The sequence below is a fragment of the Gossypium raimondii genome, chromosome 8, assembly GCF_025698545.1.
Source record: "Gossypium raimondii isolate GPD5lz chromosome 8, ASM2569854v1, whole genome shotgun sequence".
In the NCBI taxonomy this organism is placed as follows: Eukaryota; Viridiplantae; Streptophyta; class Magnoliopsida; order Malvales; family Malvaceae; genus Gossypium; species Gossypium raimondii.
In genome coordinates this window covers 27,379,076-27,405,281 of record NC_068572.1, presented here as the reverse complement: position 1 = coordinate 27,405,281, position 26,206 = coordinate 27,379,076, and the positions used below count along the sequence as shown (strand labels likewise).

The 26,206-nt window shown below is 31.7% G+C and overlaps 1 protein-coding gene across 1 annotated transcript; it reads right to left on the bottom strand.

Moving 5' to 3' along the window:
• Nucleotides 1-3,541: 3,541 nt before the first annotated feature.
• LOC105791120 (wax ester synthase/diacylglycerol acyltransferase 11) lies at nt 3,542-25,993 on the bottom strand. Its single transcript, XM_052634810.1, has 7 exons — nt 25,850-25,993; nt 25,730-25,768; nt 4,667-5,236; nt 4,497-4,563; nt 4,287-4,381; nt 3,868-4,215; nt 3,542-3,765 (listed from the first exon to the last, which is right to left on the bottom strand). The coding sequence occupies exons 1-7, from the start codon at nt 25,991-25,993 to the stop codon at nt 3,595-3,597; spliced, it is 1,434 nt and encodes a 477-aa protein (XP_052490770.1). The 3' UTR covers nt 3,542-3,594.
• Nucleotides 25,994-26,206: the final 213 nt, after the last annotated feature.

Here is a 26,206-nt window from a genome sequence, read left to right as displayed (position 1 = left end):
TGACATTTAAAATGTTAGAAACTTGTAATTGAGTATGTTTATATATGTATGGAGGTTTGTAGTATAATTCTATTGATATGATGGTATGCATGCAATTATTGCAATGTTTATACCATGTGTTAAGTATTACTTGCATGCCAAATTTAGTGAACTTGATGTTTGATTTGAAAATGGTGTGACCATAATAGCCACCATGTATTTGAATGTGTTTAAATAGACTTGTACGAGGGATAATAACTTGTTTTTAATGTTTCATAATGTTCTAAAATGATTTGATAATGTTTTGGATTAATATAGGTGAGTGGGGTTATTTTAGGTCTTGGCAAGCTTATTTCAGTACAAGTGGTAAGATATATAAGTATAAGTAAATTAATAGCTAAACTGAATAATACCAACTAGATGTAGCCTCTTAAAAGTTTGAAATTAAAAATAATTTAATATGATAAATGTAACATTCAAAACACAAATAGATAAAATAAATATTATAAAATATAACTTCCAAATAATTGAAAAACAATCCAAAAAGAATTCAAACAATCAAATCATTAGGAAAAAGAAGAGAAAAACAAATTACATAATTGGCAAGGCAAGAAAAACAATCTTAATTTTTTAGCATTTCTAATACATTAGCTCAATTCCCAAAGATGTACCACTCCTTGGAACCTGCTTTGTTTAAATTAGCTCAATTTGATCGGTAAATTTTGTTGATTTCTATGTTTGCTGGTAGGCTTTAGAGTTCCCAAAAGAGATTGAGATGTAGTCGATTGTTTTGGGGATGTTAACTTTGTTTGTTATACTTCGTTATCGTAGCAAGACCTTTAAACTTATCGACTTCAAGCTACACAAAATGTCATCCAATAATATAATATCGAAGAGGTCAGTTTGCAGAATACTAACAAATGTTGATGATCTGGTTGAGATTTTTTTTAATTAAGTTTGTTAAGTGATAATAAAGAATGACCAAAACCTTTGTTTCCTCATGACTTTCATATATACACCAATAACGAATTAATTTTTTTTAAAAAGACATTTGTTGATATAGTGACTGAAGAAAATCTTGGAATACATATGCAATTTTATAGAATTTATAAATATCAAAAACAAGAGAAAAATATTGTCAAGGAGATGATAAAAAAAGTTTAGGAGTTAATTTATCATTCAAAAAAACCAAGAAGACTATATATGCACAAAAAGAGTGGAACTTCCATGGAAATTGAAAGCTATAAAATGTAACATCCAAAAGTTTGAAAATAAAATGATAAATATGACATTCAAAACACAAATAATTCAAATAAATTTTATAAAATTTAACTTTTATATAATTGAAAAGAATCAAAATGAATTAAAACAACTAAAATAACTTGATAAATAATAAAGCTATAAAATGATTAATACTTAAAACATGACTAATCAAAATAAATGTATTAAATAAAATAAAAGAGAAAAGTCTATATATGTATTATAATGTAAAATATTAAAAACTTTTTAATTACTGCGAACTTTTGTAAATAAAACAAGTGAACTGAAAAAACTATTGACTAACATAAGAAGGAAATACAAAAGTTGTAATTGAGAAAATAGTTACTATGATAATTTTAAAAGATGAGACGAAAAGAATGAACTGTAAAAGGAAATATTAAGTAAATATATTTAATAATTAATAATTACATTTCTTCAAATGATTTTTATATTATACATGTTCATTTTACAATTCATATTAGAGATTTGTGGTTGTTCCTCTCAATAATATTGTGTCTAAGATTTGGACCTACATTATTCTCTTGAGATTGTAACTTGTTGATACATTTCTTCAATATTAATATAATATAAAAATATTTAAAATATCAAGATTATCCTATCAATTACTTCAAATATCAAGATTTTCCTTATTGACCCTTTTAATATAAATTTGAATGGACTAAATTGACACTATTTACTACATTTTGTTGATGGTTTTATATTATATATAAATATTTAATTTTTTCAAAATTAGCTATAATTTTAAAATTTTAAAGTTATTTGTTATGCATGCATATATATATATATATATATATATATATATATATACACTAGTGAGAATATGCATACACATCTATAAAAGTGTTTACGAGTCGGGTCGGGTCAGGTTAAGACTATGTAGTGATATTAGCACACTTTATTCTTATCCAGACCCGATCCTACTTAAAATGTGAGCTTTAAATTTTGCCTAAACTTATCCATATTTAGAAATGATTAACCCAAACCCGTTTCAAGTTCACCCATATTATTTTTAATTCTTTTTAAAAATATTTTTTAATTTATTATTTATTAACTGAATATTTTCTTTTGTTGTTTTTTGGTGAATTTTTTATTAAAATTTAAACATATATAACTCATCTTTTAAACCATATAGCATTATATATTTAATCTAACTTTATATAAATTATATACTATAGAAAATAAAATAAATCATATATTAATTACAAAATAGAAAACAAGTTAGGCATGAGTCATGAATGTTAGAGCAAATCCTATTCACATTTTAAACGGACCTATTTTATTTTGTTTAAGTTTATTTTTTGAACCTCATACTTTTGACAAAACTATCCTATATTTTAGGCTTGCATTTGGGCTTAGACAAGTAGTTTGGCATTGAAAATGACTATTTCCAAAATAATAAAGCACATAATTAAAAACTAGAATTTATCACACATGTGAATTGATAAACTATTACATATAAGTTTACATTTAAAAGTAATAATTCATATATAAATTTTACATTTTAAGAAATAATAATATTTAAAAAGGGTGGATAGTTATTTACAAAAATAATGAGTAATTTTTTACTTTTTACATAGTAACTTTAAATTTTCTTTTATAAAAATTTAAATGATATAATTATTTATATTTTTAAAGAATAATTTTAGATTTTTCGTCTTTTTACCAAGTTGGTGTCACTTGACTTCGACACTAAACTTGGTTAAGCATTTTATTATAGTAAAGATAATTATATGAAATATTCATCATATACACATATCTATATACTGAACTAAAATTTTAAATTTATCACTTATACCTTTTAATTTTTTAAATTTTATATTTTTTACATGATGATTTTATGGTATATGATATGGTTATAAATTAATTCCTTAGTTTTAGTGACCAAGGTTAAATTTTTTCACTAAGGTCAATAAAAATAAAGTTTAATAAATTACATTTTAATTAGAAGCATTTTTATATTAATTGTATTAAGAGAAATCATGTATATATTAATTATATTATACAAAGAACATTATTTACATTTTGGAAAAGTTTTTTATATTTATTAATTATGAAAAAAATTTTTACATTAATTACATAATGAGAGAGAACAAATTGAAAGAAAAACAAAAATTTTATCAATAAAAACTTTATGTAATTATATAAATTCTAAACACAATTTTTAGGTATATAGGAGCTCCTTTTACATAAATCTAAATCAATTTAATTGATTTACTTTTAAAAATTGAATCGTTTTTCTTTTCCAATTTTATTAGAAAATTTTGAGTTGGAAAGAAAAATAAGTTCGTTATTGCGGAAAAAAAGCTATAATTAAATTTCATTGTTTCCTAGGTCCTAGTTTGAGTTAGCAATTACACTGTTGTTTAATATGATGGCGTCCTTAAACAGCTTGAGAGATTCTGAAAAATCGTCGCAAAGAAGGTGAGGGTCAGGAATCACATTTGGATCAACTGTTACAACAATGCTCATCTTATTTATGTAGCTCTGAAAATGAACTATCAAGGCCTGCAATAAATTAAAATCCAAAATAGGTTTAACAACTTAAGCAGGAAGAAAACAAAGAGTAATAAATGACAGTATATATGCAAGAGTTATAGATCGATATACCTGTGGATGGCCATAAACAGTGGGAGCAATGAAAGCAATTGGATGACCAAAAAAGCTTATTTCCTCTACTGGTCCAACCACGTTTGATATTGACATTGTAGTGTTGAAAAATATTCTATATGCCAAACATGACGATACCTTCGATCCAAATAATTTGACAACGCAATTGTTGATTAAATATGTGCATAAAGCTAGGAGGGAGAGCTTTTTCCGATCAGCGATGGTTTTAGCTTGACGAATGTAATCTAAAGGATCAAGTCGCAATGCAATGGTGAAAGGGAAGCATATGAATCCCAATTTGTTACCCCACTTGGCCTTTGACTTCTTCTTCATCATATCAGCGATTGCCTGCCCATTCTAAAGCATATTAAAAGAAGAACCAGAAGAAAGTATATTCACAACGAGAGAAAAATAGTCACCTGGATCCCAATAGCTTGTCTAATATTCACAAGAACAGTTGCTCTTAAGCGGAAATGTCCGGGAAGATTGTTGGACTTGGACTTATCAACTTTACCTGCCCAAATTATAAACTACAAATCAACCCAAATTATAGTAAACTACAAATCAAGAATCCTTTAGTCCATGTTTACCATTCATATGAAACAATATTATCAGAGGAAAAAGCTCACCATATTTTCGATTTAGATATCGCGAGAGACCAGCTTGCATTACTCCCAAAATGACATCGTTAACGGTCTAGTACAGTAAGTGAAAAGAAAAAAAAGGAAAAGGTATTATGATCTTCAAGAAAAATATATGTAATATCTACTTACAAAAGTATAAATTGAGTGAAAGGTACCACGGCCATGGCATTCTTCACTAGTTTTATGTCGTCCAAACTCACAGTCTGGTGGACAATCCTCTTGGGGTTATGCTCGACGCCAGACAATCCTTTTAGAGGAGTCTTTGTGTCTTTCATAAATAAAATAGTTGCCATAAACAGCGAAATATCCACCAAGGTGTTCAAGATTAACCTTAAAACTGACCAAACTGACAACAATAGCCACAAAACACCACGCCGGTTTCTAGGACGATCGGTTTGTTTTTGCATTGGAATAGTAGGCAAGGCTACAGGGTCCGAAGACTTTCGGCAACAAGCAAACAGACTGGAAATGAGAGACATCCCGTCACCGATTGAATGGTGGATCCTCAAGATGGCAACAGCCTCTGCCTCCGGAGTTTTGAGGTTGAGAATGCGAAGCTCCCATAACGGTTTGGAGGAGTCAACAGGAATTGTGGTGAGATTGGAGATGTAATCTTCAATAAATTGGCTTGGAGATTCCATTTGTGTGTCTACTTGTTGGACTATAACATGGTTGTCCAAATCCACTTCTGTCTTAATCCATTTCCTTTTAACACCATTAATTACCTATTAATCATGTTTCTTGGAACATGTTAATGTATTGAAAGATATAACGAAATCATCACTAAAACAAATTTTGGAACACGATCTACATCAAACATGTGTTCCAAGGTCGAGTTATCAGCTTCTCCCGACAAAACGAAATTATCACTAAAACAAATTTTGGAACACGATCTACATCAAACATGTGTCCCAAGGTCGAGCTATCAGCTTCACCCGACAAGCTCGGCCTGTACAAGTCACATTCTACGTAAGGATTTATTTTTTAAATTAGGTAGAAATTACAGTTTTATAATAAAAAATATTCGGAAAAAAAATTTGAACAGAAATATGGCCTTGATACCTTGGTTAAATGATTCAATTGCAGTTTTAGCCCTATTAAACTTAAATAATTCAATTTAATATCTTTTACCGCTTTTGTTAAATTTCAAAAATTATTATTTTTCTCCTCTCAAAATTCAATTTAATCTATTTTAAGGAAAAATTTAATCTAATTTTATCTTGTCACCAACAAAAATTTCTGATTTCACCCTGAAAACATCTTTTGTTATTTACTATTTTACTAAATTGACATTTTAATATATTATTATTATTAAATATTAAATAATATTTTATTAAATATAAACTGCACATTTTATGCCGATGTTAAAATAAACTTCCATTATAATTCAAGTCATCAATTTTCGGTTAGACTTTATTGGTATTTCAATCATATAAAACTAAATCTTTTCACTATAAAATAGATGTATTAAAATTTAATATTTAGGTATTTTTATTCAATTAGTAACTAAGTAATCACAATTTTTTTTTTACTTTCATTACTAATTTCATATGAAGTTTAATTATGCTTTAAAGTTATTATTATAATATTTTAATTATAAAATAATTAATATGTTTAACTGTGTTAAACAATTTGAATAGTATTACTTTATTGTTTACATGAAATAAAATTATACTATTTAATAAATAAACAAATAAGCATGTAAAATTATGAGTAACCCATATAATATTAAGAACTAATATGCATAAAAGCACGAATGTAAAAACATTTTGATTTGGTAAAATATCTTTTATTGGTTATACGGTGAGCACTCTTTATAATAGTCGCATCTTATAACATCATTTCACTATAACAATTAAGTTTCTAGTCAATTCAATTTTTATGTATTATTTTAACTTTTATAACAATTTTTCACTTATGAAAGCAACAACCATAGTTAAGGAATATATTCTTTATTAATTAGTTCTCTATAACATGTTGTCCAGAATTTTAAGTGAAATTATAGATATTTAATATAAGCAAGTATATTAATTATATTTTATTAATAAAATGATCTTAACTAAAATATCGTTTCAATAAAATGTTTAAATTTCACATGAAAAATTTATTAATAACATTTTATTAAATTAAATAAACTTTAATGAGTGAAATTAATTATATTAGTTCAATAAACTATTAAGTTCTCGATTAAACATTCTACTATGAATTTGAAACAACATAAATTTATATTGATTAATTTAACTTATTAGATTTATGAACTTCATAATTAGTCATTTGAAAGAATGTAGAACAAAATATGCATAAAAGCTTTTATGCATACACCGCTATACATCTTTCAATTTTGTTGATTTGATTCTAACTTTCTTTTCTTTTTGAACATAATTATAATTTTCTTCATTTGATGGAAATTCATATATGAACTTTTATGTAGGTTTAAAACAATTATCTATCAATACCAACTCGCTATTAAAGGTGTATAGTAACCACCTCTATATAACAAGCAAAATCTTAATAGACAAATGAGACCGTTATAGAGAGGGTCAACTATACTACCAATTTGGCATTTGAAAATACTTTACTATTTGTTGAGGCAATATGACCTAAGAGTTGCTGAGTTGCACTCGGTAGTGCCAACTGCAGGCTGCCACTGAGGTGTTGTAAATACTTGCCTTATTTGGTTTGGCAAGTTAATAAAGAAAATCCTTAGACCTGTTAATGTAATGTTTTATTGAAGATACTATGGCCCACCTATGGAAACCATTCATCGGCATTTGAAGGTTGGATTGGATTCATGTGAACGAATTAAGTCCTTGGAATGTAGAGATTTGTTGAGATAGTGTTGTTGATTTTGGAGAGATTATATTCGATTGATTGTGTTTTGATTATTAATTATGTAATAGTTAATTTCAAGTAGTTACTTTGTATTCACCTAGATTCTACGTTAGCAAGTAAAAAATTGAACATATGCTTTGAGGCTTGTCTAGGTTTTGTATGAGAGCTTATCATGTGCATTCTAATTTGTTCATAGTGGAGCTGATTTGTGAGTGAGTGCAAACTATTACTATAAACGTTGTTAAAATTTTATTGCCCAAGTTCTCAGGGGGAGGATTTGGAGGTGAGTGTTCTAGCTCTTTGGTACAAAGGTGAGATGTCTATACTTTTTGTATTTGTGAACAAATATAGTGAAATTAATCATTGAGCTAGGCTTCGCAAACGTAGGAAAATCAAACTGCGTAAATAAATTATTGGTGTTATTTCTTATTTTGTTTGCATAGTTTCACAATGCCAAGTCGTAGTGGCCAGTATAATGTAGCATTTCCATTGTAGTTTTCACTTTTAACAAGCAAGCAACTTAAGGTAGAAATAACTGATGTCAGTGCAGACATTTAATGTATTTAGTGTTGGATCCTAATGTTGCTTTTTACTAACAACGGAAGGTTTTTCAATTGCTCATTCCTCTATAATTGAGAATGGTAATCATTCCTATTGGAATGCTAAGATGAAAGCCTATATTAAATCTGTTGAAGCGATAGCATGGCGTTCTATACTCACTAGCTGGCAAGCTCCTACTTTTGATTTGAACACTGGAAAGGTTTCGAAGCTTTAGGTTGAATGGACTACTGAATAAGAGAGAGTTGCCATTGCAAACTTGAAGGCCATGTATGCTATATTCTATGGTATTGATATGCAAGAGTTCAAATGTATATCCAAGTGAACTGTGGCAAAGGAAGCTTGGGAAATTTTCCAAACTACTCATGGGGGAACTAATACGATCAAGCAATCTAAGATGCAGATGTTGAGCACCAAATTTGAGACCTTGAGAATGTAATATTCTGAGATAATTGGTGAAATTTATGCTAAGTTGTGTGACTTGTCTAATCAGAAGTATTCTATTGGAGAATAGTACTCAAACTTTAAAATGGTGTGAAAGGTATTAAGGTCATTGCATAAAATATTTTCCATCTAAGCGACTGCCATTTATGAGGCCAAAGATCTAGAAAAATTAAAGAAAGATGAGTTGATAGGGTCCTTAAAAACTTTTGAGTTGAACCTGGCTGAATCTAAAAGAGTTGAGTCTAAGGGAGAAAGGAGCATTGCTCTCTAGGTTGTTGATGAAGTGGCAATCGATGCCTCTACCGTAGAAGAATTTCAAGAGCAGATTGCACTGTTTACTTAGAACTTCAACAAAGCTAGGAGGTTCAAGTTTGAGAAATCAAAGAGCATTCCTAAAAACAAGAGAAAATGTGTTGCTATCAAACAAGAGACTGAGAATGAAAAGAATAAGGCCATCTAATGTCATGAATGTATTAGTTATGGTCATATTCTGGTTGAGTATGCTAACACTCTTAAGAAGAAAAAAGAAGACATTGTGTGCATCATGGAGTGACAAAGATAGTTCTAGCAGTTTTGAGTATGATAAGGATCAAGTGAATAATTTTGTTTCCTTTACTTCGAGTGTGCTTTCTAGTTCTATGGTTAAGACAGATGATGATTCTAATGAAGGTTCTGATGGAGAGGTCTTGATCACTTAGAAGACTATGTTGAGTAAATGGGAACAAGTGTGTGAGTTTAACACTCAATTTTCACAAGAGAATGCTCAAATAACGAAGGAAAACATGAAGTTGATCAAGCATGTTAAGGCTAAGGAATCTTTACTAACCAAGGAGTTGGATAATCTAGTTAACATTAAAAAAGAGTTGGCTAACACATAATTGCTTCTTGAAAATTTCAATGTTAGGAGTAGAAAGCTGGATTTCTTTTGGAAAAACGCAACCTAGAAAAGGTGGACTAGGACTTTTGAAGAAAGGGAAAGTTGTTATGGAGAGTACAGCTGTGTTTGTGAAAGCATCCAAGCAAATTGAAGTTAGTGAATGCTCAACCAAGGTTATAACGATCAAGACTAATAAAAAGGTACATGCTCATTCTAGAATTGTTTGTCATTATTGTGATACACCAAGGCATATTCGACCAAGGTGTTTTAAGATGTTACATGATTTGAGGTGGAAATGTTCAGTTCTAGCGAAAGTGCCAACTGCATGAAACCACTCAAATGCTAGAAGATAGAAACAAATCTGGAGGAAGAAGGAACCAAAATGTTTTCTTGTAGCTTATAGATCATTAAATGTTTCTCATGAAGATGTGTGGTACTTCAATAGTGGTTGTTCTAGATGTTGGATTTGGTGCCCAGAGTGTAGTATATTAATTTGTAAATTTCTATTTTTTTCAAACAGATTGGTTAATAAAACAAATTCATGGATTAAATTAAAATACTTTGTATAATTGTCTTCATATGGTTTTTTCAAGCAAATAAAAATATAAGCAAATATTAGCTCACTGGTTGTTTAATGTTTAAATTAATACCAAGCAATATTATATGCTCGAGTTGTAATACGTAAAGATAAGTTATATTCGTAGACAAACCTAAACATGTCCTTAGTCTAATTCGAAATGAGCAAACCAATTGAAAGAATAATTAGTAGTCTATCAAATCTAATTGGGTAGATGCTTTGTCTTGGGCATTGGAGCGGATGACTCCTAGAAGATAGGTGCACATATGTGGCTAACTGGACTGACAATACATCAGACTAGACCCCAGAAGAATTGATCTTAAATCTATTTATGAATTTATTCACTTGTGACGTTCATAGTGTGGCTTACCTAAATCCTAAATGGATGACAGACTATGTATCAATGAATAAATATACTTTGATGTTAGTAAAAACCTGACTTCAAATAGATAAAGAATCGAAAGTTGATGTGTTAAGTATATGACTTCTTCGATATGTGGCATCATTCAAAATAATGGAATTCTTAACTCAAAACATAGGTAAATGATATCCTATCATTACCATTACATGGTTGATGAAAAGTAAACATTGCCACAAGTCACTCGTCTTTATGATGAATGAACCAATTACTATTTGATAGTAATTAACTTTTCATGAAGGAAAATGTAATGGTTACCATTAGATAAAATAGGATCACATTGGGAGAACAAATACTATCCCAAAAAGATTAATGATATCCTATGAGACTAACACACTTATGACAAGGTTATTGGACGAGCACTGATCGAGTTTCTTTCGTAATAGAATGAAACTATAGTGGAATGACATCGTGACTAAATAAGTTTATAATTAATAGGCAAAAAAGTGGAACTTAATTATAAATCATTTAAGCCCTAATTGCATATGTCCAATCAGTCCCTCCGCTAGCCCGTTAAAACTAGAAATGAATTGCATATGGAATCAATTAAACATAAATAGATAAAAATGATAAAAATTGAGAAATGGGAAAAACATTTTGAAATGAATGTGATTTTCTCCAAAATAAAAAATGACATGGAAATGAATTTATGCTTTTTTGAATTAAATGAAGTTAAAAATGGAAATAAATCATTTGGTCATAGTGCACCAGTTGAATGTAGAAATATTAAATATATTTCCCTTGGATTCTTTTACGATAAAGTTGTCATGATTTCAACGAAATTAAAATTGGATTGAGAAGATTATTTAATTAGAAATAAATTGAGATATTTATTTTAGAAAATAGAAAATTAAATATTGGGTTGGATCAAATTATAAAATATAGGGTTAAAAGTCTAGGAAGTACATGTAATTGGACCCGATATGAGAGAGGCCCAAAAGCCTCTCATGTTAAAGGGAGGGATGACAAGACCTAGTATTATTAACTAGGGTTGCCACCTTCATTTTTCTAGTTGAAATTAACCTGTACAATTCAACACGGGTTTTACTTCTTCTCCCTATAAATAGATGGCACCGATAGGGCTAAATACACAACTTTATGATATTGTTACTCTAATCTAAAAATAGTGAGAGTTTTATTCGCTAACTATTAAATCTATTTTTTGGCATAATAATTTTGCTAATTTTCTATTGAGAAGATATTTTCATTTTCACATTAAAAGTATATAAAACTCTTTTTAGTTCTGTGCTTGATTCAAATCTTTTGAGCCTACACTTGAAGCAGATCATGATACAAGAATAGCAGAGAAGGTTGTTCAGTTGAAAGTTGAGGAAGATAAGGATCAGTTTAGTAAAAAACACAAGTGCGATTTTGGTAAAAGGTTTATTATTATAAATATCACAAATCGACTCAATTTTTGAAATTTTTATTTTTCATTATGCAGGAAAACCATTTTTGAACCAGATTTTTCCAACACCACACATTATAGGGAGTCAAAATTTCCTTGTTGACTTTAAAGACTGTCTTGGTAGGAAAGTCACTTTTTTTATGGAAAGAGGGTCAATATACTTGGAATAGGTACTCTAGTGCTCTAGGTTTGCCTAGGTTAACAAATGTGTTGCTGGCAGATGGTTTGAAAGCCAATCTTGTCAATTTAGTTTGTTGTGTGACCAATAGATGTTGGTCAACTTCACCAAAGATGGTTATGGAATCTATTCCAAGACAAAAGAGAAGATTATGGAAGGGGTCAGGACCTTTGATAATCTCTACAAGGTTTTACAGTTTATGAAGTCTAACAAGGCAAGTGTCTTTGAGTTAGTACCATGGCACGAGAAGCTTGGTCATGTACATTACAAAGGACTTCAATAATTGATCTAATTCGAGACTATCAAGGGTATTCCTAAATTGAGTGGTGTTGTTCCTAAAGCCTGTGTATAAGACTATTCGAGATTCACATGGGTGATATTCCTTAGAGACAAGTCTAACACTTTTGAAGCATTTTAGAAGTTGTGAAAAACCTTAATGAATGAAAGGGGTTGCGTTATTGGAAGGATTCGAAGGATAAAAAGTGAACATGGAAGAGAGCCTGACAATGAGGATTTTGCAGATTACTGTGAGGAAGAAGAGGTCAAGCATGAGTTTTTGCTCCAAAAACTCCACAGCATAATAGAGTTGTAGAAAGAAAGAACAGGTTAGTGCAAAAGATGGTTAGAGTGATGCTAAATAGTAAAGTTATTGCTCACAAGTTCTAGGTAGAAGCTGTCAACCCAACTACCTATGTGATTAATAGGGTGCACCTAAAGCCCAAAACTTAGGTCACCCCTTATAAGTTGTGGAAGGACATAAAACCAAGTGTGAAATACTTTCATGCTTTTGGAAATATCTGCTTAGTTTGAAGGATCAAGAGCATCAAAGGAAGTTTAACTAATAAGCTACAAACAGTAAAACCTATAGAGTTTACAATAAGATAATATAAAAGGTGATAGGGTCCATAAATGTTTTGATAGATGATTAAGGATCTTGTGGAAGAAATAGGTAGAAAATGATCCTTTACAATCCTAATTGGACGTTGCAATGCCCAGTTTCAATGACCACTCATTGATGGATGACAAACATACTGATGAGAGTAAAAATGATGAAGATGAAACTGAGGCAAAAGATTATTATGATGAATTTGATCAACAGCAACCCTCTTCTAGAGTTAGAAAGAATCACTCTACAAGTGATATCATTGGTGACATTCATGATAGTGTTTGAATAAGAGGGAAGCCTAAATAGAATTATTGAGACATGATGAGGTTTGTGTGTTATAAATCTCAATTTGAGCCTAAGATAGTTGGAGAAGCATTGAAGGATGCGGAATGGATCCAAACCATTCAAGATGAGCTTCAGCATTTTGAAAGGAATGAAGTATAGAAACTTGAGTCGATACCACCTGTAGACTGTAATATTATTGGCACTAAGTGGATCCTCAAAAATAAAACTGTTGAGTTTGGAAACATAACGAGAAACAAAGTATGGTTGGTTGCATAGGGTACAAACAAGTAGGAGTGGATTTTGATGAAACTTTTGCACTAATGGCAAGACTTAAAGCCATTAGGATGTTGCTTTTTGTAGCCACTCATCTAGACATCAAATTGTATCAAATGGATGTCAAGAGTGCCTTCTTAAATGGTTACTTGAATAAGGATGTCTGTGTGGCACAATCAAATGGTTTTGAAGACCCTACACATCTAGACTGTGTACAAATTGATTAAAGCCTTGTATGGTCTCAAATAGGCACCTCGTGCATGGTATGAAAGGTTGAATCAATTTATTATTGGTCAAGGTTTTATAAGGAAGTCAATAGACAAAACATTGATCATTAGAAGATAGAGAGGGTTAACTCCCTTGGCTCAAATTTAATTCGATGACAACATATTTTGAGCTATTTCAATAGCAACTAAAGACAACTTTGTTAAGCTTATGCATGGTGAAATCAATATGACTATTGTTGTTTAATTGAGCTAATTCCTTGGTTTCTAGATTAAGCAAATGAAATATGGTGCTTTTTTTTCACAAGAGAAGTATGCAAAGAATCTGGTTACTGGTGTATCAGTGTTCAATCATGAGAAGGGAGTGCCCACTTTAAAGACCACTTACAGGTTCATGTTTGGTAGTCTCTTATACCTTATTACTAATAAACCTAATCTATCATTAAGTGTGTGAGTATGTGCTAGGTACCAAGCAACTCCAAGAGAGCCCCATGTGAAGGTTGTGAAAAGGATAATTTGTTATGTCCATAGAACTACTGATCTGAGAAAAGATAGCAAGATGAGTCTAGTTTGTTACAGTGATCCTAACTAGGCGAGCGACATTTATGACAGGAAGAGTGCATCAGGTAGCTGTTTCTTCCTTGGTTTGAAATTGGTGTCATGGTAAAGTAATAAGAAAGCTTCAATCTATTTGTTTAATGTAGAATTTAAGTACATTGTTGCAAGAAGTATCTATGCTCAATTGAATTGGATGAAGAAAATCATGAAGAATTTTAGTGTTGATTTGGATATGAATACTACTCTCTGTGATAACACAAGTGCCATTAGTATTTCCAAGAATGCAATGCAGTATTCAATGACAAAACATATTAACATAAGGAATCATTTCATAAGAGAATTTATTGAGAATGGTGTTGTTGGACTTAAGTTTGGGTCTACACAAGCTCAACTATCTGATTTGTTTACTAAACCATTAGATGCAGCTAGGTTTAAGCATTTGAGGTCCTTTATTCGTGTGTGTCAAGTCTAGCTGACCCAAACAATTTTTTGAAAGGCATCCAAATGTTGAACCTTGATGTCATTTTCAAATTAAAAATTTGTTAGGAAAATATATTTTTATTTATTTCTCTCAACTAATCCTAGAGGGAAAATTTTATTTTAAAGGAGTCGCGATAATTTTGTGTTTTACATTAATAGATTGAAATTTTATTTTATTGTAATTCCAAAAAGGGTCTTTGAAGGGGTTGTGCAGTGGCCCTATCCGATTCACATTTTCTATAAGTTGCTATTGCTCAAGTTGTTATTCCCTCTTCATTATTCATCTATGTTGTCTTATCAAATTAATAATGGAATGAACAAAAATTACTTCTCAAAAGGAATTTGACAAGGCTTAGAAAAGACTTAGAGTTGAAAGGGAAGGTACATCAGATTTCAACTAGAGAGACATGAGGAAGGAGGATTAATAGAGGCGGTAGTTCCCACTATCGTTGGCCCTCTAGAGGAGCAAGAGAACCAATTAGAGGAAAATAAGGAGAGTGGAGATACCTCTTCTTAGGATGTCATAGTAGAGATCAATAAGTTGCTTGCTAATTGACCAATTCTAGAGCATCAACCTATGTTGAAAGGAAAGATGGAGTCATTGACTGATGCAATATTTCTCAAGGAGACGTTGATCTTGTCATTGATGAAACTCTTGTAAATAATGCCTTAAATGTTGATGTTAATCCCTCTATTAGTCATGGTGATAAATATGAGTTTGAGACTAACATAATAGTTCTTAAGACTCGTATTTATTAGAATGTTACTAATGTTACTATTGTAAATGAGATTTCTCATGAAGTTGTGGTCACAAAAGAGACTAAACCTGTGGCCACATCCTCTACCCCTTAAGGATAAAGACAAATTTTGTGGCTAACTTAAAGTTGGAAGCCATGGATGAGTCAAAAGATAAGGAAAAATAGAAGGCTTCTATTGCCACCAAGCCATTCTAGAAAAGAAATAAGGAAAAAGAGAGTTTGAGCGTGGAGGTTATTCACTTATCTGATGAGTAATTCATTAGTTTTAATTTAAGTTCCTACTTAGGTTCAAGCTTTGAGAAAAATGTTCCTTTAAAATAAATTATGTCATCAAAGGCTAAGTCTAAGAAGCTTGCGATAACAAAGTCCGCCATTCGAAGAAATAAAAAGTTGAAGAATAGTGGTGTTCCAACATTGCTTGCTGAAGTAGTTGAAAAGGAAAAAGCAAAAGAGGAAATAGTTTTGCTCAAGAAGGATTGGACATTCCTGATGCCTGATTACCCCAACAAATTCATGGGATTGAGGACAAAGTGTTTCATTAACGATCAAAATATTGAAAATGAAAGTTTTGCTAAGCAATGCATTAACACCTTCACGACAAATAGTGGTTTACTTGGCATTATTTCATTTGTAAAGCCATATGTAATGGAGATTGTGTTTGTGTTCTTTGCCAATTTGATGCTCTAGATCATTTGTTCAAGAAGCAAATTTTATCAGAAGGTGTATGTTAGAGGACATTGGTATGAGTTCAACCGAGAGCTAATATAGAGAGTGCTTCAGTGCTACAATAGAAACATGGTTGAACTGGATGACAGCTTGGATGCCACTACTATTGTGATTGCCAATAAGATCTACCATTTTATGGATTGAGAAAGGAAGAATTATAACTTCTTCATTTTCCATTGTATATGTTTCCTTGTTTGCAATTGCAACGAAAAATTGGTTCCTAAACACACAAAAGGATTCAGTGAGTCCAAAGGTTGTTATGCTAATAAGAAAAGTAGTGAAGATGATTGAGTTTGTTCTGGCACAACTGGTATTTGGTAGGTGGTAAGTCATACTGAGAAGGTACATGTGAGAAACCTCTTAACATTTCCATCTTCGATTTTTCAAGTACTAACATTGCAAAATCCAAAGATTGTGAAAATCACTGAAAGATATGATCGTATAGTTCCTGAACTTAAGTTTTCTTTCAAGTGGCTAGAGGGTAAGCATGTTAGTGTAGAGCCAACAAACTTAATCTTGAGTGGATGAAAGACTATGTATGTGTGACTCGTATACTTTGATATAAGTAAAAGCCTGAGTTCAAATAGATAAGGAATGGTGTGTTGGGTATACAGCTTCTGCAATATGTTACGACATTCATAATATTAGAATTCATAGCCCGAGATATGGGTAAATGATATCGTCTTATTGTTATTACATGGTTGATGAAAAGTAAATGTGGCCTGAGATATAGGTCGTTTGTCTTTGTGAGGAATGACTTGATTATTATTTTATAGTAATTGACTTTACCTGAAGCAATATGTAATTGTTCCATGAGGTAAAATAGGATCATTTACCTACCGTCAAATGTAATAGTTATTTCAGGTTATTTTTGCACTTAAAGAGCTTGTTTTCTAGGCAATTTAGTAGTTAGGATTAAATATTAGTAAAATAAGTGTTTTCTAATATATTTTAGGCGTATTGTGACCTATTAGCCCGACATGGGCCTTATGTAGTGCTAATATGTTAAATTGAGTGTGTAGGATGATGATTCATAGGCCCAATTGACGTGGGAGCAAGAGACGAGTGATGTACAAGCTTCCCTAGCCATTAACACATGAAACAAACCATACAAGGCGTGGAGCACCTGTCGTGTCGCACCACGCAAGGCCTATGGCCCGACATAGGTCAACGTTCTACCCAAGTCTTCCAAGGTTATTTTCATCTCCACAATTGACTTTATATGAAGAGCTAGGATGTGACAAAGACCTAATTCGGGCTCCCAGCACTCCTATAAATAAGACCTTAGGGGTTTGATGTAACTAAGTAATCTTAGATGGCTTCAAAACCCTCGTAGTTTAGGAGTAGGATTAAACTTAGTTTTTATTCATCTTTTTTAGAAACTCTTTGTTTTTTACTCTTGGAATTGATTTTGGTCTAGGAGTTCTTTTATAATATTGAAGTATTTTACTTATTTTTCTTTCTGAGCGACGTTATTCCTTATTTCAATCGAGAGATTTACTACTCCATTCTTAAATCAGCATCAATCCTAAGATTATTCTAATCTATTTTCTCTTCTGATTTATTCATGTTGATTACATGCTCATTTCAATTGAGATTAAGATTATAAACAATATGAGTAAGTAAATCCCTTAGGGGAGATTAACGATTGGATGGGACATAATTAACGGAGGATTTCGAGTTTTGCGAAAGGATTAGTTGGTATAGATTATGTGTTCCTAAACCCTAGGCTTGACAACCTTGGGATGTAATCATAGGTTAGATGAGATCGAAAGATAAGTCTAACCGAGGAAATCGTGGTTTATCTTGGTTGAGAAAGTGAGGTCGGGAGATAAGTGAAAATCAACTAATAGATTAATTAGTTAGAGGTCAAGAGGTAATAATTGGTTAATCAATAGTTAATCCACCCTAAAACCCTAATCCAAAGTTAATTGCAAGCCCTGAAACGATTTAATCTTCCTAATTGATTTTATTAATTTAAGTCGTTTATTTATTTTCATTCTTTTTATTTTAATTATTTAATTTCTCTTATTAATATATCTTATGATTTGTCATAATAAGTGAGTATCAACCAATCGATTAACATAGAACTTTTTCTTAATTTTTTCAAAATTTCAAAATTTTTGTTACTTGTTTATGTATTTTAGTCGTTAATTTTAATTTTGTGTGTTTGTTTGTGCTCGAGCTTGTAGAAATACAAGTGATTGGTTAGGAGCATGTAAATAGGATTTTGTGTATAAGTTGTAAATTTAGCTCGATAGTAATTGATTTTAATTTATTTAATGTTAAACTAATTTGTTCACTTTGTTAAACTGTAAAGAGGTGAAAGTGTGTTAAGTATACCAAATGAAAAATAAGTACATAGAAATATATATATGTTTGTTTGAATTATAGATTGTTAGAATGTTAAAATACAATTAATTGAATTCATGAATTGAAACATTTAGGGATGACCTAAGGTATTGTTTGGTAACCACAAGAGCAAAAAAAGTTGACCCTATGTATTACTTCCCTAGTACCCTATTTTGAGCCTAATTCCATTTTCTGGATGAACCTCGAATGAAACCGTCAGCCTGATATATAATCTCTTGATCCTTTTCTTTTTAGCACCAACAGGAACTTAGACATTGGGCCATTAATATTGAGAGGTAGGTAGATACATCACAAATGTTTCAAAATGAAAATAGTTGAGAGTGAAAAGTAAGGAATATTATACTATAGTGAGTATAAGATTCTTGCAAATTTATGTGTTAAATAAGAAAAAATTAAAGTTAAGAAAAGTTTTGTGAAGGCTAAAAGCCAAGCGACAAAATCGAGAACAAAAAAAAGCAAAGTGAGAAAAAAGAAAGAGAAAGAAGATAAAAAAATAGGAGAAAGAAGAAAAATACTCATTTTTTCGCAAAAGACTCGTTAAGAGGATTGTACTCATGAATACTATACTGTACCTTGGGAAGGCGAGAGAAGTGAATATAAGGTGGTGAGCTAAGGGATATAATTGGGGTAGCATAGGGGTCAATATAATGTGCCAAACTATTTTCGTGCTTAACCCATTTTGTAGAGTGAACTTTTCAATTCTGAACCAGCCTAAGTCGCAGAACATTACATGCCGAAAAGTCCTATGTGACCTAGTTGATACGAATCATTGATTAAAATTAAATTGAATGTTGACAATTCTAACCACTTGTATTCTTCAAACATAAATGTCTACTTGTGTATTTGTTTGGATGGAATAAAATACTTGGCATTCTCGAATTTGTTTACTTTGTAACCTAGTGAACTAAAGTGTTTGATATTTAAAATCGGGAGTCAATTATATATCGTCCTAGAGTTACGTGTTTTGTCACATTGACTCATTTCCAATTTTCCAAATTAATCTCGTATATGAAGCATGCTCAAGCACTATTTAGTCATTTTGTTTTCATGTTGTTTTCTGTTTCTTTATTTTGTTGCTTAAGAACAAGCAACAAGTTAAGTGTTGGGGAGTTTGATCTTCCATAATTCGTTGTGGCAAATTAGAGTCTTTCTGACACTTACCGAGCTTGTTTTCTAGTTGCTTTATGTTTATTTGTTATATTTTCAATTTTATTAGCTTAGCTTTATTTTGTTGCAAAATAATGATTTTTATGAACTTTTTAGTATTTTGATGACCTGTTAGGCCAACTTGGGCATCAAGAATGACTAATAGGCTATTTGAGTATGTAGAACGCCAATTAAGGCCCAAGAGTATAAAGGACGATGACCGTGTCGTGGCACATGCATGCGGCATCACGACACAGAACTTCAAAGCTTCTAAGGCTGAAATGGGGACGACGTTGCGAACTGACCCTTCTTGACATCGCGACTACGCGAAAAATTTATGGAAAGAAACGACTGTTCCTTGGATAGAAAATTAGGGCTATTTCCTTAATTAAACCCTAGTCATTTAATATTATATTGTATTAATTAGACTTAAAGTGTATCAAGTATAGTGTAGGCACCACATAACACAAATCTAACCTATATAAGTCGCCTTAAAGTTACCTGAGAAGGGGTTAGACCTAGGTTAGACTGAGACAGATAGTTTTATTATTTATCAATGAGCATTCTATTTCATTTTATTCTTTCATTCCATGATTTATATGTCATTAGCTTGATGAACTGACGTTTGTATGAATATTGGAATAAAATCTTGTGCATATTTTATATCTTGCATGTTTCGGTTATTGATTTCATTTACTAGTTAAGAAATTAATTGTCTAAAATTGGGTGTTTATTCAAGGGTATTTAGTATACTAGGGAGTGACGCCCATGGTAGAATATCTAGTCAGGTAAGACCGAAATGGTATTCTTAGCCAAGGGTAGTAAATAACTCAGTTGAAGCTAGTTAGAAACTTAATTGATAATTAGGGATTCAATCGATCGTTGGCCAGGAGCTCACATCATTGACACTAGGAATAGGAAATTCAATTAGGATATCTTAGGTTAATTAAATTCCATTAGGTTATTTTTGATTAATTAATTTTGATTAGTTAAATTAATATGTTATTTTTTCATCAGCACTGCTAATTCGTGACTCAATTAGATTAGTAATTATTTTCTATAATTAATTTAATATTAAATTTCTCCAATCCATAATCCCTTGGGTACGATCCTCGAAATACTTTCAAGTGTTTCGTTGCAAACAAACTATATTACAATTTGACACATATACTTGTGGACAACGCTGGTTTAATTAATTGTCTTTTTGCTGTAGTATTTCCAATCTAGACATTTGCACGTCTAGCAATGATCATGGTACTCCCACAGTTCGGACCTCTTTCGAATTAACAGTCTTGATCTTCTCAGTTGATTTGCCAACTAAGAGACAAAGTTTACCCACGACTTTCTCTGATATGAATAAGTTTGATGCCCCCGTATCAACAAGAGCACTCATTCAGCCTACAATGTTGATTTCCACAAACATCAACCCTTTTTGCTTACGATCCCTACTTGCTTTTGCAGAATTGAGTATCATTGAAACAAGCTTTAAAGCCTTACTCTATGGCTCCGCTTCATCTCTTTACTGATCGCGAATAGCTTAAATCGCTTTGGATAATCTCACATCCTATACGGACCACAACATAAGAAACACTTCACTGGCTTCTTTTCATTTTCTTTAGCCTTCTTAAATTTGACAGAACTCAAGACCGAACCAAGCTTCAATCGTGCTTTTTCTGGATAATCATCCCTTTCAATGGAAGAAAACATGGATGTTTTAGACAACCCCTTTGTTGGATTTAGTACCTTGAGTGTAGTATATTCGTTTAGAAACTTGTAATTTTTTTTTGTATAGATTGGTTAATAAAACAATTCATGGATTACATTAATATACTTTGTATAATTTTTCTCATGTGGTTTTTTCATGCAAAGCGAAAAAGAAGCAACTATTGGCTTATTGGTTGTGTATTGTTTAAACAAATACTAAGCGGTATTACGTGGTCGGATCGTAATATAGAAAAATAAATTATATTAGTAAAAAAACCTAAATATGTCCTTATTCTAATCGGAAATGAGTAAACCTATTGAAAGACTAATATGTTATCTATCAAGTCCAATTGCAGAGATGTCTTGTCTTTGGCATCAGAGAGGATCACTCCCAGAAGATGGAGATATAGATGCGTCTGACTAGACTGACAGTACATCGGACTAGACCCAAGAAGAAAATATCATGAATGAATTTATTCACTTGTGATGTTCAAAGTGTGGCCTACTTTAATTATGAGTGGATGACGAACTATGTATGTGTGATATGTATACTTTGATGTAAGTAAAAGCCTAAGTTAAAATAGATAAGGAACTAAAAGTTTGTCGTTGGTGATATGACTTCTGTATTATGTAGCATCGTTCACAATAGTGGAATTCATAGCCTGAGATATGCGTACGTGATATTCTCTCATTTGCATTACATGATTGATAAAAAGTAAAGTTGACCTTGGGTCATTTTTCTCTGTGATGAATGACTTGATTACTATATGATAGTAATTGACTTTTCATGAAGGAAGATGTAATGTTACCATGAGATAAAATAGGATCATATTGGGAGAGAAAATTGATCCCAAAGAGATTAAGGATACCCTATGAGGATAACACACTTATGGCAAGGTCATTGCAGGATCACTAATCGAATTGCTTTCATAATGGTATGTCATTTGGGAGAGCTCAGTCACAATACTATATTCAAATGACTTTGTGGCTAAATGGTTTTGTAATTAATAAGCAAAAATTTGGAACTTAGTTATTAATCTTTTGAGCTCTAATCACATATGTCCAATTGTTCTCTAGCTCATTTAAACTAGAAATGAATTGCATGTTGAATCAAATGAGCGGAAATGGATCGAAATGGTAAAAATGGAAAAATGAGAAACATTTGGAAATGAATGTGGTTTTCTCCAAAATGAAAGTGAAAATGACCAGTAAATGATTTGATGGTTTTCGAATTAAATGAAGTTCGAAAATAGAAATAAATCATTTGGTCATAGTGAATCCGTTAAATGTAGAAATGTTAAAGAAATTTTCGCATAGATTCTTTTACGGTAAAGTTGTTATGATTTTAATGGAATTAAAATTGGGTTAAGAGAATTATTTATTTGGAAAATTAATTAATTTTAAGGTGTTCATTTTGGGAAATAGAAAAACAAATATCAGGTTGGATGGAATTATAAAGGATGTGCTAAAAGTCTAGGAAGTACTTGTAATTAGACCCAATATGGAAAAGGCCTAAAAGCCCCTCATGATAATGCTAGGGATGACAAACCCTAGTATAATTAACTAGGGTTGTCGCCCCCTCAACTCCTAATTAGATTAGGAGTTTGCTTTTCTATTTGAAATATACTTCTACAATTCAATTAGGGTTTCACCTATTCTCCCTATAAATAGATGGCAACAATAAGGCTAAATATACAACTTTCAGATATTGTTATTTTGTCCGAAAATAGTGAGAATTTTATTCTCTAAATATAAATTTTATTTTCTAGAATAAAAATTCTACCGATTTCTATTCAGAGAGATTTTAAGTTAACACTAAAAGTAAAAAAAAACTATTTTTAGTTTTGTGCTTGATTCGAACTGTTCAAGCTCACACTCGAAGTAGTTCGTAGTACGGGAATAGAAGAGGAGGTTGTTTAGTTGAAAGCAAGGACGACAAGGATCCTTCTAGCCAAAAATATAGGTGCAATTTCAATAAAAGGTTAATTGCTAACCAACTCAGTTTTCAAAATTTTTTTCATTGTGCAAAAAAATCGTTTTTGAATTGATTTTTTTCCAACATCTTTAACTTATACAGACCATCACAAAGGAAGCATCTCATTGGCTCCTTTGGTTTTTTGTTGGGCTTCCACTTCCCATTATGTGGTTTTCCATTACTACCATTTCCATTGCTATGCTCAAGCTTTCCTTCTTCATCTCCCCTATCATTGGCCTTCTTTTTGGGCTTGGAAGACTCAAACTTGTCTTCTTCAGAACTATCTCGATTAGAAACTTCATAACGGTCATTGTTTTGGAAAGTTCTTTGACCTTGGAAACCCGAAAATATACACACTTTTTCATGCCCTTTTTAACTCAAATTCATACAGTTTCGGTAAAATTCTTATCAAAAAATATATAATTATTATAAAAGAGTTAAATTATGCTTAAATTATTAGCATGTTGAATTTTACTTAATTTTATAATAATTTTTGATTAATTTTGATCATTTTCAACAGATTAGCACAAAGGGTGAAAAATGGCTCAGTAGACACTACTAGAAGCAGAAAACCGAGAAGCAAATTTGAAGAATCCAGACGAATTATATTTTCAGCTGAAGATGGTCCAAATTATGAATATTAATTCATAATATAATTAATTTTAATTTTAATCCAATTTAATTTGATTAAATAAATTATTGTTAATTAATTATAAAAAGGGGCCTAGTTGAGTTGAACCGATCCAACCGAGCACTGGGCAGCCCAAAATTGTCCCATACGCTGATCCAATCAGCTTGTTTGTTTGATTATTTGGCTTGCAAAATTTCCCTTGAAGACTCCTTCAATTTGCATTCAAACCTCTCCACTATTCATGCCTTTCAAGATTTGCCCCTACCTAAAAATAGCATGTTTGAAATCTTCAAACATGCCACATGTGTGGCCGGCCATGTGGGGAGTCTTTGGCTTCTAATTTTGGCTATTTTTATCAGCCTTCTCAACCTATAATTGCCACCTTGTCTGGTCACTTCAAACACATCTCAAAACAATTTATTCATCAGTTCTCTCTTACTTTTCTGTCTTCATTGTTCTTCATTTCCTTCCCCATTCCCTTACCAATTTCACCTCTTGAAAAGGAGTCATTCAACCACCATTTGAAGCAGCATTCAAGTGTTCATGGAAGCCTCAGTTCAACAAGAACAAGTGGAAAAGGAGGAGCGGAGCAAACTAGTCAAGCCTTGGAGAAACACCGGATTTGATTCTTGTTCCCTATCCTTTTAATGTTGTTGTTATGGTGAACATGTCTATAAATATTTATGATGTTGATATGTTTAATTTAATTAATGTGACTTGAATTTAATTCGTGTTAGGTTGATTGCATTTCGACTGCTTGAGTTATTAAAATTGTGTTTGTGTTGTTATAGCTTTCGGCAAGATGTTTGATTAAGTAAACCCATGACTAAATTAATCTTGCATTACAATTGTAAGGTAACTATTGAGTTAATTATTTAAATGAATTGAAATTGTAATTAATTGACACAATACTTAATCAGTGCATGTTTAATTATCTAAGACAGCTGAGGATTAAATTAGCAATGGTATCTAACGATACATTAGCCTTGCATAACTTCCAAGATTATTGTGATTAAACTGTTTCAAGGTAGAAATACATTGTTACCTCACGTAATCTTTTATGTGCTTATGAGATTGAATTAATTGTTTGGATTGGTATAGAGATATGTATAAGAGATTATTTTAATTTCATAAGTATGTATGTGCATTAACACATTTTCTTATTAAAATTTGTTCAATCGGCTGAATTGACATAGAGATAAAATGAAGAGATTAATGGATTCTGGTAGGTAAGTATGTTCATGAGTTAGCAAATTACCGAGTTGCTGTGCATTTATTCGTAACAACATGAACATGAGTTTAATAATTCTAAGTTAAGAAATGTAATTAACAGAACACAATTATGTCATCTTTTGAAATCGTGCATTGGAACTTTTATTTTCTCTTTATTTATTGTACTTAGTTAAAAATCTTTGTTTTTCATCATCTCATCAAATTAAAATATTTTTCTTCATCAAAGTGTTTTAAATTGCATTCATAAATAATTGATTCCACAGTCCCTGTGAGTACGATAACTCGACATTTACTTGTCACTTTATTACTTGTTGCGATTGTGTACACTTGCACATTTTCGTCGTTCCAGACCCCTCGACATTGCAACTCTAACTTTGCCCAAGGCTTCAACCCATCCATGAAAAAGAAAAATGTCCTTTTCTCACCCAAATAAAAAATTTGGAGAATCAATTAATCGAACTCCCGCACATACTCCATAACTGTGCCTTCTTGCGTATGTCGTTGCAACTTAGGCTAAGCCTTATCCTCGATATATTTTGGATAAAACTGCCCCTTGAATTCACTTTGGAACTCCTTCCAAGTCCCAATGGTAGCTCCACCTCATTTCTCATTTGTGGACTTACGCTGCCACCATAACAAAGTGATATAAAAAAATACATAGTAGTAGCATTTACCTTAGTAGCATCATCCATGATGCCTTTGGCAGGGAAGTACTACTCCATTCCCAATAAGAAGTTGTCCACATTGATTGTAGAGCTCGTCCCATTTAACTCTTTTGGCTTCGGGACATCTACCTTGGGCATAGGTGCCACAGCTAACACCCTATTACCTAAAGAAACTTTGTAGATAGCAAACTCCCCCTTATGCTCTATAATCTGTTTTTTCAAGGCCGCCACCATGGCCTCGAGAGCATCATTCTTCTCAGTCAGCTCACCCATAGCAGTACTGAATACCCTTTGCATCACATCCACATTAGCACTGAGGGCCTCTACCACTTATTCCTTTTGCTGATCTTGCCTCAATTCCAACTCTATGGTACGCCCATCAACTTCCTCAAGGGTCCCCTCACATAACCCATGGTGCCCTCAAGTTTGGCAACCTTACCTTCCATAACTGACAGCATATCCCTCGAGCTGCTAGCTCTCTTACCC

What these genes read in the sequence shown, in the direction of transcription:
- LOC105791120 (XM_052634810.1), bottom strand. Translation starts at nt 25,993, where the DNA reads ATGGGTGAGCTGACTGAGAAGAATGATGCTCTCGAGGCCATGGTGGCG. An exon ending in TGAAGAATGCCATGGCCGTG is followed by an intron (nt 4,564 to 4,666) that starts GTACCTTTCACT and finishes TTACTGTACTAG; the next exon opens with ACCGTTAACGATGTCATTTT. An exon ending in ATATCTAAATCGAAAATATG is followed by an intron (nt 4,382 to 4,496) that starts GTGAGCTTTTTC and finishes TAATTTGGGCAG; the next exon opens with GTAAAGTTGATAAGTCCAAG.